This window comes from Cynocephalus volans, chromosome 12, assembly GCF_027409185.1.
Source record: "Cynocephalus volans isolate mCynVol1 chromosome 12, mCynVol1.pri, whole genome shotgun sequence".
In the NCBI taxonomy this organism is placed as follows: domain Eukaryota; kingdom Metazoa; phylum Chordata; class Mammalia; order Dermoptera; family Cynocephalidae; genus Cynocephalus; species Cynocephalus volans.
The window spans coordinates 50,151,295-50,170,826 of NC_084471.1; the positions used below are offsets into that span (position 1 = coordinate 50,151,295).

At 36.3% G+C, this 19,532-nt stretch overlaps 1 protein-coding gene across 1 annotated transcript in view; it reads left to right on the forward strand.

Moving 5' to 3' along the window:
• TSPAN8 (tetraspanin 8) overlaps nucleotides 1–17,432 on the forward strand; it is a 29,634-nt gene extending 12,202 nt beyond the window's left edge. Inside the window, exons 3-8 of the mRNA XM_063075668.1 lie at nucleotides 3,528–3,665; nucleotides 5,094–5,168; nucleotides 5,274–5,381; nucleotides 9,287–9,421; nucleotides 12,213–12,296; nucleotides 16,190–17,432. Coding sequence (XP_062931738.1) covers nucleotides 3,528–3,665; nucleotides 5,094–5,168; nucleotides 5,274–5,381; nucleotides 9,287–9,421; nucleotides 12,213–12,296; nucleotides 16,190–16,243 — 594 coding nt within the window. The 3' untranslated portion in view covers nucleotides 16,244–17,432. The remainder of the gene's footprint in view (nucleotides 1–3,527; nucleotides 3,666–5,093; nucleotides 5,169–5,273; nucleotides 5,382–9,286; nucleotides 9,422–12,212; nucleotides 12,297–16,189) is intronic.
• The last annotated feature ends 2,100 nt before the right edge of the window (nucleotides 17,433–19,532 follow it).

Here is a 19,532-nt window from a genome sequence, read left to right on the forward strand (position 1 = left end):
TTCTGTGCCCAGTGGCAAACACTTATCAAGATTTCCACAGGTCCGGGGAAAGTTTAGTTCATATGCTTAATTGTGGCTTCAGCCTTTGGACTTTGCATACACCGTTTCTGTTCCATTCCACTGTGTCACAAATGTGGGGGGGGGGGGGGGTGTTGGAAGGGGAAGGTTCGTGTGTGTGGGAGTGTTGTACTGTCAGTTCAATGCAACATAATATCACCTGGTACCATGTCCTCCATGGTAAGCTCCCTTGCTTCCATTCCTTTCTCTCCCCTCTTGTTTTCAGGGGCACTGTCCCACAGATCCCCAAATTATTATTCTTACCTCATAAAGAATGGTTTATTTGTTCTTCTCTGTTGTCTGTGTTCTTTCCACTATTCAGGGTCACATCTTCTACTGCTTGAGCCTTTTCAAGATACTTGCTCAAGTAAAGAGTGTTTCTCTCCCTAAAAGGAATTTTGATTCCTCTTTGATAATTAGGATATTATTAAGCCAGCAATTAAGACAATGCATTTTCTATTGACTGTGATTACACCATGGTGCAGCTAGATGCCTTTGGACATAACCTAGTGGAAAGAAAGATTAAAAGTGAATTAACATCTGTTTTTTTTTTTCTTTTTCTTTTTTAAAGTAGATGGCTTTTCTGGAAATTTCTTTCTGTCTGTCTGTCTCTCTCTTTCTCTTTTTCATTTAAAATTTGCTTTTTACCCTTAGAGAACCCAGGGAATCATAGTGGAAATTAGCTGCTTCCTCATTCTATGCCTCATCACGGTGAAGAAATTGGGTGGGAAATGGGCATAGCAACTAGTTGGTAACATCCTAGATTATCAGGATTTCATTTATTGTTTTATACTGATAAATTTAGCGTAACTTCATGATTGCCTGGGGCTCTGGTTTTGGAAACCAAGAAGAGTGTTTGAAGGTGTGCAGAATCTCCACTGTCTAGAACCTGACGTCTGCCTATGAAACTCTGATAAGCACAGAGATTAACAGCCACCTACTTAGAGGGTGCATGGCCTTTTTAAGATATTTGTGAAGCCTGCACTTTATTTCGTTTTATTATTTTATTTTCAGTTGATATTTTCTTTTCCCTCCAGCGCTTCTTGTAAACAAATTTGGTGTTTAGTCTGCTAAGAAATGGCACATGCTGATTGTACTAAAGGAGAGCTGTTGTCCTTGAGAGGATGTTATTCCACATCTGGGGAGAAGAGTAAATTAATAGTGCTAGACAGCATCTTTAGTTACATTTTGACTCTCACCTTGAACAAAAGTCCATATCTGACTGGGCAATATTAACCAGCTTGACTTATATGAAATTGGCTTGTTTTACATTCATCTGAAGTCAGTGATAAAAAATCAAGACTGGGCAAGAGTTGATTTTTATTAGCAAAAAAACAGAGATAGCAGTTTTGGGAGGGGGAACAGGAGCATAAAAACAGAAAAGGTTGTCACCAGTGGTGACATCTCTTTCTGCGACAGTGTTTCACAGGGATACTTTTTTCTCCTTCAGTATGAACTTGGCACCCTGAGGCAAAGCATATGGGCAGCCACCCTTGTCTCAGGAGATCCCTTCTGATCCAAAGAGGATCCTCAGATGTTCTTTTTTTCAGGCCTGCCCATTCTTCCTTTAGAAATTCTCCCCCTGTCCTAACACACACAGACACAGTGTTCATCCAAAGCAGCTTTTAAAACTCGGCTATGTTTCTCCTGGAGCAAACATCTGAACTCAGATTTCCACTTCATTCTTGAATAAGAATAGCCTCTTGTTGGGCTGTACTTGAAAAGTGACCCCAGGCAGTCATTGCACTGTTTTCTGGGCAGTCTCTGGCAGCGGGTCACCCCGCATAGGCCATTCTCATGAGAAATATCTCCCTGCCTGCTCCACAAGTGCTGGCCACACTGTCCAGGCCTCACGTGTGGATATTTGATCTATGATTTCTATTTCTGGGCTATCCGTCCTAAGTTCTGATAACTCAGCTAGTGAGGTTTCAACTGTTTCAGACACTTCAGGGTTTTTCTGTGCTGGCCACAATATTCCAGTGAAGTAGTATTTAGCGGTGAGTCTATAGAGCTGGTTTCCTAATTCTGCTTAATTGTCACATCTTTTTTAACCCAGATGTCATGCTAGTTTACTAACAAAACTGATTTCCTAGCTCTAATCATAATAAGGAAACAAACAAACAAACAAACAAAAAACGAAGAAACCCCCAAACAAACAAAACTTAAGACATAACTGAGCTTTCAAAATATGTAAATTAAAACATTATCTGTAAGCATAGACTTTTAGAGACAAAGGAATCCTATTACAAAGGCTGACCCAATTCCCTTTTATAAATGGGAAACTGGGGCCCAATGGGTTAGAAGACTATCCCAGGGTTACAGACTTAGTTTTAGGATGCTGACTGGAATAACATCTACACTGATGTTATAATGCTTTTATAACATATTCCTTCCTACTGACTGTTGAATAACAGGTTCCTCTAGATTTGAGTGGTTTTAAAAAGCCTTTAAAAACAAAACAAAACAAAAAATCATTAGTAGTAGTAGCAGTCAATTTTGTATTGACTGTTAAGGGAGCTGACTTATATGTGCATATAGATTCTAGAAGGAGGAATCTTTGACTTAGTCTAGGAACTAGTGTTCTACACAGAGATAGCCCAGTAGGTTGAGGTTATAGGAGACAGATGGACTGTATGAAGCACTTTTGTATAATACAGACGCAAGGTTTCACTTCTTTCTTGGGATTTACTTCTGGATGTATTTGGAGCACAAGTGGTAGATTGAGGGTAGGTGTCTCGGTGATGAAGAAGAGTATGTGTGTGTTGTGGGGAGAAAAACCGAATTATGCCAGATAGAATTGATTTGGAATACCAGGAACTGGACTGACTTTTTTTTTTTAAATCAGGATGTAAAGCACTATTATTAACCCATAAAAGTTCCCTCATGTTCATTTTCAGTCAATTCCTGTTTTCCCTCCTATCTTGCTCATAATCAAGCCCTGCTTTGATTTTTATCACCATAGTTTTGTCTATTTTTGAACGCCATATAAATGGAATCATACAGTATTTTTGTGTGTGTGTGTATGGCTTCTTTAGCTTAACATAATGATTCTGAGATTCATTCATATTGCTTAAATTTAATTTAAAGAATTACCATGAAGCACATACTTTATAATGCTACTTTATGTATAAAACTCAAAATATGTGAACCAAAGATCACATCAAGAAGAGTAAAAGTAGCTGTCCTAAGTTTTAAAATATTATTCAAAAAACCCATCACATTTCTTTCATCCAACTTCCAACATATTTCAGAAACGTATAAGGCTTGAAACATTATTCAGGCAAGTAGCATCTCAATAGAATATAAGCTCCACGATGAAGGGATTTTTGCTTGTTTAGATCACTGAAGTATATCGATATCCTAGAATAGGGCCTGAAACATCGTGAAGTACTTAGTGGATATTTGTTGAAGGAGCAAAATAAACATCAAGAAAAGGGATTTTCTGCCATTAATGTCTTTCTTATTTTCAGATTCTCAGTTCTGCAGACTCTGGCACTTACCCCTACGTTGCTGTGAATATCTTGATTGCTGTGGGTGCCATCATCATGATTCTGGGTTTCCTGGGGTGCTGTGGTGCCGTGAAGGAAAGCCGCTGCATGCTGCTTCTGGTGAGCTCTCAGACAAATCCTAATACCCAGCCTTCGGACTCCTGAGGATGATCTCCATCCCCCCTGTCTGTCAAAAGGACTTGTCAATATCGATGAAACTCTAACTTCTGTTTAGAGGGTTTGATTGTGAAAGCTAATGTGGCTTAGATTTGGCTTAGTTTGGCTTAGATTCAAGGATACTCTGAGAGAACATAAATTTTAATCATTCATCCATTCAGTCATTCAGTCAACATTAATGTGTACCCCTATGTTCCAGGTACTGCACTAAATGATAAGACCTCAAGACAATTAGAACCTGTTAGAGAAGATTAATAAGTCAACCAGTAGCTACAGTGGGAGTGGCCCCATAAGAGAAGGGCAAAGAGAGGAGAGAACTCCAAGCCAGGGGCAGAAGTGAAAAAGGTGCTTGTATGGAAAAGGTATAATGAGCTCTCCAGGAACAGAGCGTGGAAGTACAATGCTGGCATGTTTGGGGGAACTGAAAGGCCTTGGGCATGGCCAGAGAGTGGCAGAGGCTATTTTCAGTGAATGATGGGAGATGAGTCTGAGTGTGGACTGTGGTCAAGTTATAAAGTGTCCTATATGCCATACTAAGAAAATTGTAAGAGAGTGAGATAATCAGATTTGTGGCTTAGAAAGCTTCAAGGAGATGGATGGGATTGGGATAACCCATCATTCACTTTTCACATATTAGGAAAAAAATCAAGTGTTTGTCAGATATAAATCAGATATAAGAGTTTGTCAGAGCTAGTCTAAACTTGCCTCTCTAATAAAGTGAGTATTGTGTCAGTTCCTGAAACATTTTTTTAACTGTGTATTATGAGAGAAAGTAGAGAGAATTTTAATGGGATTCTAATAGCATCCCCGAGTGGTTGTTTATTGATTAGTAAGGCCTCATTTGCAATTCAGGGAAAAATTACTTGAGGAGCTTGTTTAGAAAAATTAATCTCTGGGCTGCATCCTCCAAAATTATGATTCAGTAGGTCTGAGGGAGATTTTAGGAATCCACACATATAATAACAGGACACCGGGTGATTCTGATAGTGCTGGAAATGCTGTTTTGAAACCAGTTCTTTGTGTGAGTTTGTGTCTGATGAAGACATGAAAGGAGAAAGATAATGTTGAAATAAATTTACCCAAGTTTCAAACTTCCCTCCATTCAATATCATAGAGATACTAATAGTCCTACCAATGTATTTTTGTTTGAACCACTTCCTTGATCAATCTTTGAAGCAAATGTTTCTGAGTAGTAATAGACCCAAAATTTGCAGCTGGAGGTAAAGGGTGAAACAAATAAAGAGTGCAGCGAATACAAATGAGATATGATCCCAGTTGTAGAGAGAAGTGCTGTGCGAAAATGTCCCAAGATGTCACTGACTGCACTGAGGATGATATATAATCCTTTTCCTTTTTTTTTTTTTCTTCCAGTTTTTCATATTCTTGCTTCTGATCCTGCTCCTGCAAGTGGCAGCAGGTATCCTAGGAGCTGCTTTCAAATCTGAGGTGTGTTTTCAAATCAGAGATGATGTTTGAAAATTTTGGAAAAGTCTGAAAAACTGAAACGCTACCTCTTGCATGAATAATTTAACAATACTTTTCAATTTTCAGTCTCAGAGCATTCTGAATGAAACTCTTTATAAGAATGTAAACCTTTTGAGCTCAACAAGTGATGATGCCAAAGCATTCCAGCAAGCCGTGACTGAATTTCAAGAAGAGGTAATTAGAATTTGTAGCTCATTTGGGGAGTTGGACATAGTTCTGTGATTATTTAATTTTTAACTGGCATATTCCTTAAAGATTGAAAAATGTCTCCATTTGTTAGATTTTGACTGATTATTCTGTCACCACGCGATAAAAAAATACAAGAATATTTGTAATTTTTTCCTATCTTCGTATGAAGTTCTGAAGCAGTTTAAAAGTACAGAGATGAAAAAGATATGTTTATGACAGATCAAGCCTTGACTGGGTCAAATCAATAATTGTTTTAAAATTTGCCATTTAGAAGGGTAGTACATTTGAAGAGTATCTCACTGTCTCTCTGTCTCTCTGCCTTCACTGCCTCTCTCTCTCTCTCATAAAAAGAATTATTGCTACTTACTATGTACCAGGTTTTACATTCAGTAGCTCATTTAATACTCACAGCAACCTTACAAGATGGGTAATAATCATTATCTTCATTAGCCCTATTTTACAGATGAGGAGACTGAGATTTACAGAGGTTTGATAGCCAACAAGTGATGGGTTGGAATTTGAACCCAGATCTGTCTGACCAGTCTGCTATTTATTAATTGGTACACTTGCCCTCCTTTTTTTTTTTCTCCTTTAAAGTAGAATCAAAACCTTGGTAGGCATTGAAAGTATTCTACTACCTGACTTTTGCCTAATCTTTTAACTTTACTAAACACAACTCCGTTAAAACAAACGAAAAACTGAAAAACAAAACCCTCTAGTCCAGCCAGTTTTGTCTACTCAGGGTCCCTTGAAAAAGTCTGCTTTCCTGCCTGTGCTTCATTTGCCATCTTTGGAATGTGCTTACTGCTTTTCTCTTTCTTTCCAAATACATGTATTTTAACGATTGCCTAAAATATTAGTTACTCTGTGATACTTCTCCTAACCACACCTTCTTTTTCCCATTATATTAACTACACGTCGCATGGACATTTTCAGAGTCTTAGAGGGGGACTGGATTCTGCAGGTCATTTAACCTGACTTTTCATTGACTGAAATACTTTATTTCACCCTCTAATCAAATATTGAAGAGCTGAAAGTTTACCAGTTTTTGTCCATCCCACTTATGTACATATCTAATAATCAGTGTGTTTTTTCTTAATTTGAAACAAAATCTGTTTCCCTAGAATTTATATCATTTAGTCCTAGTTCTTCTAGAGTTTCAGAGGGAAAACAAAACAAAACACAAAACTATTGATGCATCTACACGTGGCAACTTTTTCTCTGAAAATGGCTACTGTTTGAATTCTAAAGCTTTGATTTTCAATTGGAAACATCCTTGGTTTCTTGAACTATTCATCAGATGACATTTTTTCCAGAGCATTCACCCATTCCTATTTGGATAGACCCCAGTTTGTAAAAATTCTCCTTAAAGCATCGTTCCCAAGGGCCTAAACCTGATATGGGTCAGTCCCTGTTTAACTTCCTTTGAGTTGTGCTTTTTTAGCTCCCACTAGCTGCATCCTTTGATCATATCCCCTGCTGGATCATTCCCACTCCAGAGCCCAGACTAATACAAGCTTACAGCAGGGAGAACTTAGGCAGCCTCAGTCCCGCCACTGGGTGGGACTGAGCATCCCTGACCCTCCCTAGTGAGTTGACCTAAGACAAAATGTACTAGAAGTAACCATTGGGCCTCTGGATTGGGTCCTGAGTCACACTTGCTGCACTTTCTTTCTGGGATTCAAGGTTTCAGTGTCAACTGTGGGTTTCTAAATGTTCTGTTAGCTGTAGCATGCTTTCCTGAAGTGCTCCCATTTTTCTACACAAATCCTATGCCTGAAGCTCCCTGTGTTCATAGGACTGTATCTCTTTTTAATTGACCATTCTGAGTTTTTATTTTCTTCTCCTTCTGCCTCTTCCTTTTTTCCTTCTCCTTCCTTCTCCATTGTGATTTTCTTTTTTTTAGTTATGCTTCTCTGGGAAGAGTCCTGTCCCAAACTCTGGCTGGGTGACCTGGGGCCCACCCCACATGGACGGAGTTGCTGATTGGCTTTCTCTTTGGATTTTAGGGAATTCCCACACAAATTTCTTGTTAACATACTGATAGAATATGCCCCTCTTGGATTCGTGGTGGTGACTGTTTGTCTGCAGGTGTTATATCATTCACTGCATAGTTCCTTTATTGTCCAGCTGCTGTTATACCACTTTCAACAAGCCCTGAGCACTTCTTCCCTAATTGCTCCCACCTCTGATCTAGTGACCAGATATAATGACAAGCTTTCGCCTTCCTTCCTCCTACCCTGTCATCTGTTAGTCTCTATGCCTCCCTAAGGAATCCTGAGGTATACTGTACTTTAAATATACTCATTATCCATGAGTATGAATAATGAGATATATTCTATTTGATATGGAATGTCTGTATCAATTAATACTATTCAAGAGTATGTAATCAGAAAGAGTGACCAATTAATTATGTCTACCATGAAAACAGGAAAGGAAGTTCTTTCAAGATTGCCCTCCATGCTAATATTGACCTTGGAGCCAACTGAAATTTCCAGATCTTTGTCATGTAAACAACTAACTGTTGAGTCATGCATTTGGCAATTCAGTCTTTGGGCCAAAGTGCAAGACTTATATCTGCCTCAGTTGAACTCACTAGTTTAAATTTATTGTTTAACCTATCTTTGAAATTTGATTCTGTTCTCTTGCATATTAATCATCACTCCCAGCTCTACAACAACTACAGAGTTGAAAAGATACTTTCTATGTCTTTACCAACTCATAGATAATAATGTTGAACAGGACATATTCACATGAGAGCATAAAAAAACAACAATCAACACCAAAAACAACAATAGCAGCTAATGCATATTATCAAGTGCTTTCTACAATCTAGGCACTGGGCTAAGCACTTCTTCACATGGATTTTCTCATGTTTATCTTTACAACAAATTTGTGAATTAGATTCTATTAGTAGCAATTATTATTATCTGTATTTTACAGAAATAGAAACTGTGGCACAGAGAAATTTAAGTAACATGGATAACATGGTCACCCAGCCAGTAAATGAAAGTTCTTTCAATATCCTGGCATTGCAATACATCAGAACCTGGAAAACTGCCCAGTCTTGGTTCTTATTTCTTAAGCAATTTCTTTCCCATCATTTCTACATGAAGAGTCTTCTCACAAATAGAGCAGATATGAGCAAGATGAGGAATATTTACTTTTCTTTCTCTCATTTAAAAATATTACATGCCATATGCCCTTAGTACACTGGGCTTAGCACTTTCTTGTTTTTCGTCCTCAAACATGGCCACAAATCCTCTTTCCCCTCTCCTTAGTATTTCTGCATGCATGTTTCAGTTCATTCCAGACCTTAATCTTCCCAACATTATCCTAAGAGCTTTGTCCTTCATTTGTACTCCTTTCATATGTTAAAGATGCCCCTGAAAATTTAGTCTAATTTGAGGACCCTTGAGCATCCTCTTGGTGTTTGAGATGTCTCTCATCCTTTTCCTTTTCTCCTCCAAAAGTGATCAGAGATCGTGGGATGGGAATTTCATTTTTAAAACTTCTCATCTTTTTTGAGTAACCGTTCTTTACCGAGATCTTGACTCTTTCATGAACTCTTGGAAACTTCCTTGCTAAAACCTAGGATACACTGGTCTGACTCTGCCCCTCTCTTTTGTTGTTAAAAACTAGACGGTAAGTTTTTCCATCTTCTTTCTGAAGTTTTCAGACTTTGTGTCTGCAATCCCATTTTTCTTTCACTAATATTAAGAGCAAAATTTCTTCATTTTTGCTTTTATATTCAGAGAGTTGCATGAGGTGACGTATGTGATATTTTAGCATAAGAAACATTTTAATAATGATTCAGAAGAATATAATTCAATGTGTTGGCAATGTTTTTAATCTTCTTAGTGACCACTTTTCATTCTTCTTTTGATCAGTTTAAATGCTGTGGATTGGTCAATGGAGCTGCTGATTGGGGAAATAATTTTCTACAAAATTACAAGTCATGTGAATGCCCAAGTTTGACAGATTCTTCTTGTACATCTTATAAAGGCAAAATTGTTTACAAAGAGGTGAGAGCTAAATCGGATTTGGCACAATAAGTGATTCTGTTATTTTCTTTTCACAATGAAAGTCTACAAAAAAGTTAAATGTAGCAAGTACAATGATAATCATGATATAAAAATCTCAGGAATTTCCCAAATAAGAAAAGAAATCCTTAAATATAAAAACAGATATATAAAAAAGAAAGTATTTTATTCTTTCTTTGAATCTGGTATCATTTAAGCCCAACTTTAATAGGTCAAAGAAACATTCTACTGCAAGGGGAGGCAAAGTACAAACTAACATGAAAGTTTATGTTGTCCTGTTTGGTGACCTTAATAATTATTCTCCTTTTAAAAAAAATTTAACATAAATTGTAGAAATCAATATTTTTACTTTAAGTTTCAAAGTCAAGATTTTTGTTTTTTCTATACAAAGGTTCCTTTTCTCAAGAAATGGTAGAGGTATAAAGAAAGGACTCAGTGTTATAGGGGTTTAAGTTTTGGATGTTAAGTGTACTTATCAAGTTACCTAGTTATTTCTGCAATTGAGAGGTTGCCTCAGACATTTAAAGTCAACTGATAAAGATGAGTTTATCTTTTATGTGTGGTAGATGTCATATATATGTGACTTGTGTTTGTCAACATGTGGGTGTCATATTTCTTGTTAATGATCAATTCATCAAGTATTTATTGGCCTCCTCCTATGTGCCAGGCCTTCTATCAGCCACTGGAGAGCCATTCCAAAACAGGATACCATGTCTGCACTCATGGAGTGGATGCTCAAGTAGGGAAGGGAGAAAGATAACTAAGGGACTTCAATCCAATGGACTATTGGTATTATTTGGATAGGGGTAGGCCCGAGGTATTACGGGACCCCATTTAACTTGGTCTTTGGGATTCAAGATATGGCTTAATGGAGAACATGCATCTGTCCTTTACCACAGGGCTTTAAGTAAGCTGTCCCTTCTACCTGGAATGAATGGGTACAAAAATGATAATTGCTATTAGTGTTTCATTTATTCGCTGTTATTCTTCAGTGGCTACTATGTGTCAGGGACCCTTGCAAGGATCAGACATGCTTCTGGATCCTCTAGGAGATTGTAATCTAATTGGAAGAAAGATACATAATAGCTATTAGAATTTACAATGAATTAATTTCTATAATACCTGAATATTATTTTTGATCTATCATTGTTTTGGTTTAGCAATTGCTATCCGATTAAGATGTAAAAGGAAAGAGAAGTATATCAGGGGAAACTTTTCTCCTCCCAACTACTGATCTTTTTCACTGATCTTAGCACAATTAAACAGGCTCCATTCTGAAGCGGATTGCCGTCACTAGTATTTAAAACAACTCATGGGGGAGAAGTTATCTGTTAGACTCCAGTGTTACCATTTCTTTTCATTGTCAAAGTAATATCACTAAAAAAATTTTATTCTAACTTTTTATGTCTCTCCCTGTTCCCCTCCTCTCCACCTAATTTTAGCAACAATATTTACAAAGAAGGGAAATAAATATGGTACAAATGAATGTAGTTTCCACTTAAGGTAATGAGGAAATTAATAAATTTGATTACAGATTGTTATCTATCTCCTCTTAAAGATTCAATTCAAAATGGTTTTCCTAAAGATAGATTCTCAAAATGCTCCTAGCTTTATCCTAATAAAAAAAAAAAAGTACTCCCTGCAAGTTCACACATAATTCTGCTGAATGTAGACTGATGGCTGCACCAGTTTCCCAGAAGGAAAATAATAAATTCATAAAATACTTCCGTCTGTCATGTTTCATTTGCAAGAAGTCTGGAAAAATAAGAAATCTGGAAAGGCCATAATTCACATTTTTTTCCCTTCCTTTTGCTAAGATAACTTAGTTATCTTGGGGGAAGGGAGAATGAAAAGCCCTCAAATATATGAATGTGACTCAGTAGATATAATCATTACTCTCATAGTTAACCTTAAATGACATGATTATTTGACCAGTTTGGATCAGATGTGAATGGAAGGATTACAGTCAGAGGTGAAGGGGGAAAGACTTAGCCTTATGGAGAATTTTTATTTTATTTAACAAATAGCAATATCTTGTTAGCCCTTTGCACATATACCACTATCATAGGGATGATATATTTTATGGCAACAGAAATACTACTACTAGTACATTGTGTAGTATTTTTCCATTTTTAAAATTATCTTTAATTTATAATTGTTGAAATTTTTAGGTCTGATCCAAAATGTTTTGAATTGGAATTGCATGCTGGTTTGAATAAATTCCAAAAAATGTAGCAGAGAGGTAACTTTCTAAATTCTCTTTTATCTAAAGTCATGTCATAATGGTAGACATAATTTTTTAAGGCAAAAATAACCCTGATAAATATTAAGGGTTTTAAGAATACCTTGTTTTAAAAATAACAATTTACAATATAATTAGCTAAATCTCAACCAGGGACCTCTCTGCTGCAGATTACAAACCTAAAAAATTTGTAGTCAAGGTGATATCAGCTCTAAAATGAATGATCTGAAGTTAGGACACAATTACTATTTTATAAATAATAAATTACAAAATTTATAATTTTGGGATATGTTGTTAAAATTTTTTTACTTAGAATTATCAATTCCTATACTCAGCAATTAGGTAATTGAAGTGAAATGTTGCCCTTCAAATGCTCCTCAAATGCAGGGAGTAGAGGGAATAATTCAATTTCCTTTTGTTGAGTGTGTTCCTTGGTAGCAATGCAAAATGTTAACCAAATGAATAATAATCTTAAGTAATATAAGGTCAAATTTTATTAAAGATAACTTTTTATGTTTTGTTTTTTGATAGCCATGCATTTCTTTCATAGAAGAATTAGTTGCAAAACATCTTATCATAGTTATTGGAATAGCGTTTGGACTGGCAATTATTGAGGTACAGTATAATCTTGCATTATTGACTGTTTATTCATTTTCTTTTTTGTTTGTTCATTACTTCTTCTAATAAGTGTTTATGGTGAGCCAAATAAAAACCAAGTACCCAACACCCAGCATTGAGGGAGACCTCAATCAGCTTTGTGTCTGGAGAAGAGATTACAGTCCTATGAATTGAGCAGGGCTGAGGCTATTGTTTCTGAATTCTCTCTACTGAGAAAAAATATGTAATTAATTTCCATACAATTCTTAGTCCCAAATATCCTTTCGCATTGAAAACTAGCACAAGGGTTAAAATTTCCTGAAGTTAGAAGAAAAAGCACCAAACAAAAGCTAAACACAGCTTTTACAATTTTTTATCTCTCTTTCTGATTTTGAAAGAGAAAATAAAAACTGAACACAAGAGTGTGGGGAGTTGCTTTCCTATTACTCCTTTCTAGAGAAATCTAACAGGTTCTGCAAACTAGAGATAGTTGCCTCCAATTTTCTTAGTTCAAGTGCTATGGACTTAGAGAAGTTTTTAAGGAAGCTCTGCTTGTGGCTTATGTATTATGCTCATCAACTTAATTATTGATGTTGAAAAAAATGTCATGCATAGGAATTTTCTCTTGATGGACTTTCTTGGCATGGTTTTTTAAAAACCTGAAGGATACTTTTTACATGGCCTAAAAACCTTTGCCAAGAAGATGAAATAAAACTGTTTCAGAAAAACATTTTGAAATCATTCCAGATCTTGAGTAATTTAGATATCAAGTGAGTCAAATTCACTCACAATCCTATTTCAGGGCATGAGAAAGAATTCTAACAACGTGAGGTCTCTCCCTGGTTAATGCCTCTGAGAACTGGTTAGCTCGACTGAGTGACTTCTGCTTTATTATCACGCAATGTTGTGCAGCACCCTTCTTGGGCTTTCTGGTAGCTTTCTACCTTTTATTTGGGCCATGCCACTGCCAGAGAGGAATTTTAACTGGGTGGAAGCAATTTAGTGTTCTAAGTGGTCAGTTAGGTTACGGTGGAATTTTCCAGCCAACCATTAGAGAAAGGGTAGGGATTATTAGCAGTAAATTGGGCTGTTGAGTAGCTCTTCCTTGTAGCCCAAATGAATAGGTTTAAATATGGAGGATTCTCTGTTGGTAGGTTTTGGCTGTCTATTTTTTTTTTATGTCTGATATATAATAAAGTCAAATGGTGCTGTGCACTAGGTCTATTTCTCTTGATTCTGCCTTTCATAAAATGTCTTTGTTTCCTCTTTGTATTCCAGGTTTATGGTAATTTAGAAGTAAAAGCTAATGGCCATAGAGATGAATAAGGAATCACATACATATACACTCATACATGTATAAACATAAAATGTACTCGCACATCTATCTTGGTAGAGTAGACCTTAAACGAATGATTGAGAGAGAAGGCTTTAAGCGAGGTATTCAATTTAAGTGTTAAATTTCATGTTAAAACAAAATTCAGACAATTGACTATGACTGGCTAAAACTCACAGGTGCTTTTAAGAAGCTTCTCAAAAGCAAAACTGGAAAAAATAAGTACATAATCAATTGATGTCTCTCATAGTATAGCCAAAGGTGCTGCCATGAATCTGTATACATCTAGGGGAAAATAAGATTGCAAGAGGGATAGTGCATTTCAGTATTTTACGAAATTGGTATACTCCATGTTTTTGTTATTTATTTAGATATTTTATTGGTTTTTCTAAAGATATATACAGGGAAATACCTTAATAAAAACCTTCTGTACAGTAATTTCTAGATATGGAATTTTTACGGTAATTATCATAAAACATAACCATTTTTTGAGTTAGACCAGTTAAATTAAGTGTAATTTCTAGACTATATGTAGATATGATAAATATTTGGTTCAAAGAACTGTGAAATTTTTTTGAGCAGTACCTCAGTCTGAAAGTCTGCCCTCCCTCTAGGGTTTGAACAGAAAGAAAATCATTTTGTACTCCTTCTACCTTTATTCAAAAAGAGCTTTGAAAATAGTCTTCTGATATCCAGTCTATAAAAATGTATCCAAAATGTGTACTTAGGCCCATCTCCCTACTCTGTTTCCCAAGTTTAAATTCAAGAAGACACAAAGATATGCTGAAAGAAAAACTCCTCTAATAAATATTTTTAAAGAAACAGAAGCAAATATTTCTCTGCAGAAAATGTATTCAGACCATCTCCAGAGAAAAATATCATATAAAAAATATCCTCCGACATTTAGACCTTTGGCATTAGTCTGTTAAGGCATAGGCTTTGATGGGGTGGGACAATAGTTATTTTCAAGGCTCTGTTAAGACTATATACCTGTGGGATTCTCAGATTAGATGCTAGGATTCTATGCGAAATGCTTTATTCCGTAAGAAAAAATTATCTATAGATATTTTTGGAGTTCCCATTATTCTGACTTAAGTAACCAGACTTCTTATTGACTACAGCAACTTATAAGCACAAAAAATAATCAGCACTTTCTCTCCTCACTTTAATAAAAGATTTTAAAAAGCCATTGACACTGATAGCCATCACTTTTAGGAAAACAATTATCCTGAAAGGAGGTCCTAGAAATAGAGCAGTTAAGAGAAAAATGATAATTTTACAACGTTTTCAGACTGCTTCAGAATATTAGAAGCTGAGCAAAGTGCTCTGAAGTTTATCATGAGTCTTAGCACGTATTATAATATGAGGAATCTTTTTTAATTATTTGCTATTTTTCTGAACAATGATAAATGTTCTTCTCAGAGACAGCAAAATGTAAGAAAATGTGAATACTAAGTTTGCTGATGAATGGTGGACTTCTATTTCAGGAATGTGGCAGTGAAAGACATTAGTTATCCCATTATTTTGCTCTTTTTCTTTATTCTTTCCTGATACTTGTCCCCTAGGCTTGGGATCAAGGCAGACAGACTAAATTTTAGTCCTGAAGTTTAGAACATTCTGAATGAAAATCATTACTTTTGCAGAGAATTGATTTTTATTAGTATTATTTTTTTTTTAAGAAGGAAGAAATATTGAGCAGCAGTTCTTATTTGAATGACATTTCCAGGAAAGTATTAGTAAGCAGAAAGCCTCAACTCAGTAGGAGCATTTGAGATGACTCAGCATGAATGGCACCTTGCCTTCCTCCTGCCTTCCCTCACTGGGGGCTGGTGGGAAGAAAACTTTTGATGTGTAATATACAGGTTCTGTCATTTCTACATCAAAGCCACAGTATGCAAGTTACCAACTGCAGGGCAAATTAGAGCAAGTTTTGGGGGTCCCTTATTCTTGAGAGAGCTACTTAATGAGATGGAAATTATGCCCTATACTTTCAGTTATGCTTTTTCACTTCAAAAGAAATTCCTGAATTAAGCTATTCCCCATAGTTTAGAAGCTTTTTAAAGAAAGCTTTTTAAAAAAGTTACTTCATTTTTTTTGTTTCTCTTGGCAATGCCTAAGACTATGGCAAGAGAAATCCTAGACTCCTTTATTTTTATGATCTAAACCAGATGATCATAACACTTTCATGGAAACAATAGGTATGTTTAGCCCCCTGCCTCCCCAGAGCTCCAAGAGAGATGCCCTACAGAAAGATGTGTGTGTTCCAGAAATAGGAGGGGTCCTCTGGTGGCAGCAACCAATGCAGAATTGAATGGGCCAGTTAGAGGCTGATTGGCCAGCTGAAAAACCGTGATTAAAATACACACACACACACACAAACACACAAACTTGGAGAGCTTTCTCAGTAGTCTTTTGTCCCATTGGATTCTCTAATATCTCAAGAGAGATAACTTAGATAAATAAAATAAGAACTGTCAGTAGGCAGAATCTTTTCATATACAATATTCTTTCTGTTTATTTATAATGTCTCCAGTGTGTTCATTAAATTGTATCTTAATTCTGTTATTTTATTCTCTAGACTCTTGGTTTGGTGTTTTCTATGGTCCTGTATTGCCAGATCGGGAACAAATGAATCTGTGAATGTGTCAAGCTATCATCAGGCAAACCCCTTTAAAACTTTCCTTTGGCTTTGTAACTTCAAATATATGAGTGCTGTATATGTCAGGAGCAACTGTCCTATTAAAATGTTTCACTTAGCTGGGACATGGATATCTTCTAGACATGTTGAACATATTTAAGATTTGAGGGACATAAGGAAAATGATATGAATGTGTATTTTTGTTCAAAATAAAAGTAATATTGTTTACACTGGTGCTTTTTTGTGTCTGATCATTCTGTTCAGGTGGTACTGTGCTTAAAATGTTCATCTGGAGCCACCCAGTGGAATAATCTTTTTCTTTAAGTGACAGGGCCATAGATAGTCAAGGTAGTAAATCTGGGAATTTCAGCAACAACTTTCTCTTTTTTGTGGTGTATTAGCCATTGGTAATAAGACGGAATTAAGTCTGAAGTTGAAATAATTGAGAGTAGTCTAGCTAAAAGAGTTGCCATCTCTTTTTTATTTTATGTATGTCAATGACTACTAATGTTGTCTTTCCTTTGCTACACACCTGTTGTGGGAATGAGAAGATCTGAGTGCCTACCTCCCAGCCACTGAATCTCTGGTACCTCTGGGACACAATAGTTATAATTTCTTTTTCTTTGTAGTTCTCAGAAACATTTAAAAATATTGCTTCCTATCGAAGTAAAATATACATACAGTAAAGCGAATATATATTAAGTGTATAGCTCTGTGAATATATACACTTGTGCAAGATCAAGGTGTAGAACATTTCCATCACACCAGAAAGCCCCTTCATGACAGCTCCCAGTGGTGTGCTGGGACTGGCTCACACCGACTTGCCAGAGCAGATTGTACACACATTCATGTCTTCCCAACTCTGTGTTCAGTTACACCACACTGGTAGCTTGAAATTTATAGTATTTGCATTGTGGAAATCAGGGTTTGATATATATATATATATTTTTTTGAGAACTGGTTGATAAACATTTACCAGTATACTGTCCCTCTCCGTAGATACCCCCTAAGGATAATCACTCTTCTGACTTCTATGACCATAGATTGATTTTGCCTGTTCTTGAATTTTCTCTAAATGGAATAACAACATATGCACTCTGGCTTCTTTTGCTCAACATTTTGTCTGTGAGGTGCATCTATATTGTTGCATGTAGCTGTAGTTTATTCTCATTGCTATGTAGTATTTCACTGTATATAAATATATCACAATGTATTTATCCATTATTCTGTTGATAGACATTAGATTTACTTTCAGTTCGACACTGTTATGAATAAATCTGCTATAAACATTCTTTTAAGTGTCTTTTGGTGCATATACGTACTCATCTCTGGGTATACACGGGGGCGAAACTGCTTTGTTTACTTATGTTTAGCTTTAATAGATTAATTTTCTAAAGTGGTTGTACTAATTTATACTCATACTAGAAATTCGTGATAGACTCAATCTCCTCTTCTGAGGAGGAAAAGTAAGGAAGGCCATTACTGTAAAGTAGATCAGAGTGACTGCCAAGGAGTAGGAGACTTGGAGGAGCCCTGGGCAGGGTTAGGTACTCCTATTCTGTGCTCTTCTATTAATGATAAAAAATATTTTATCTATTTTTCTCTGAGCGCATGTCATCTTCCAGGAACTATGCCAGAAATTGTACTTTTATTATTTCATTTCATTTCACCACGTCCTTTTGAGGTAGATACTATTATTATTGCCATTCTGCAGGTGAGAAAATTGAAGCTTAGAGAAGTTAGGTAACTTGCCCAGAGTCAAACAGTTAGTAATTGGCAGAACTGAGATACAAACCTTGACAAATGCCTCCTAAGCCATGATTTGATTATGACTTTCTCATAATATCAATAAACTTGCAATATTTTATTATAATTACCAGTTCAGGTGTTCACCTCTGTTAGTACAGTATACTGAAACTCCTTGAAGGCTTGATTGTTTCTTATTTGCCTCTACATCCCTAATGCAGTGCTTGGCACATAATTAGCACTCAATAAATTGAACCTAGGGCCGGCCAGTTAGCTTGGTTGGTTAGAGCATGGTGCTGATAACACCAATGTCCAGGGTTTGATCCCTGTGCCGGCCAGCTGCCAAAAAACACCAAAAAATAAAAACAAAAACCAAAACCCCACAAATAAGTTGTAGCTAAAAATAACAGTTAAGTTTATTGAGGGCTTACTATATGCTTAAAAATATTCTAAGCACTTTACATAGAGTAACTCATTTAATACAGAAAAACCCTACTAGGTTAGTACTATTATTAGACCCATTTTACAGACAAGGAAACCAAGGCCTAGGGAGATTAAATTTTCTTAGGTCATGTAGCTAGTAAGTGGAAGAAGTTGTGATTAATCTAAGTGATTCAAAACCTGTGCTCCTTATGTCATGTCATTTTGTCATATCTTACAGTGCTACTGGGAGAAATAGATAAGGAAATAAATATCGTGTCTTCTGCAGAATCTTAGGCACATAATAGGGTCTCAATACATACTATATGGTATCAAAAATATAAAGAATTTCTGTCAGTCAGTGTTGGCAGGAAAACACAAACCCTCCAGCTATTTTCAAACAATGAGATATAATACAAGGAACTGTTATATTAGTCAGTTCAGGCCCCCATAACAAAATCCAGCCTACTGAGTGGTTTAAACAACAGAAATTTCTTTTTTCATTATTCTGGAGGCTAAGAAATCAAAGATGAAGTTGCTATCAGATTTTATTCCTAGTGAGGGCTCTTTTCCTGGCTTGTAGATAAACTCCTTCTTGTTGTGTCCTCACATGGTGGGAGAGAGAGAGAAAAGAGACAGAAAGAGAGAGCACTCGCCCACACTGGTGTGTCCTCTTATAAAGACAATAATCCTACCAGTTTATGACCTTATTTAACATGAATTACTTCCTTACTCCAAATTCAGCCACAGTAGAGGTTAGGGCTTCAACATAAGCATTTTAGGGGAACAATTCAGCCCATAGCAACTACTTACACAGTTGATAAAAAAAAAAAAAGTAAGATCTAAATGAGATGCCAAGATAAACCAGAGATTAGCAACAATATAAGGTTGCTACCACCCTTAAGACTGGAGGAACAGAGATAACATTACCAGAGCGCAAGATCCAAGGCCACCTTGTAGAAGATGGAGCCATAGCAGAGACCACAGAGGAAGGGCTGTGTAGCAGGAGTAGGAGCCATCGGGGTGATAACATCAGCAGCTGTTATCAGAAAAGAGAACTGCGCTGGCTTCTTTTCCCTTGCCCACTCGAGTCTTTTGCCAGACCTACTGTTGGCTG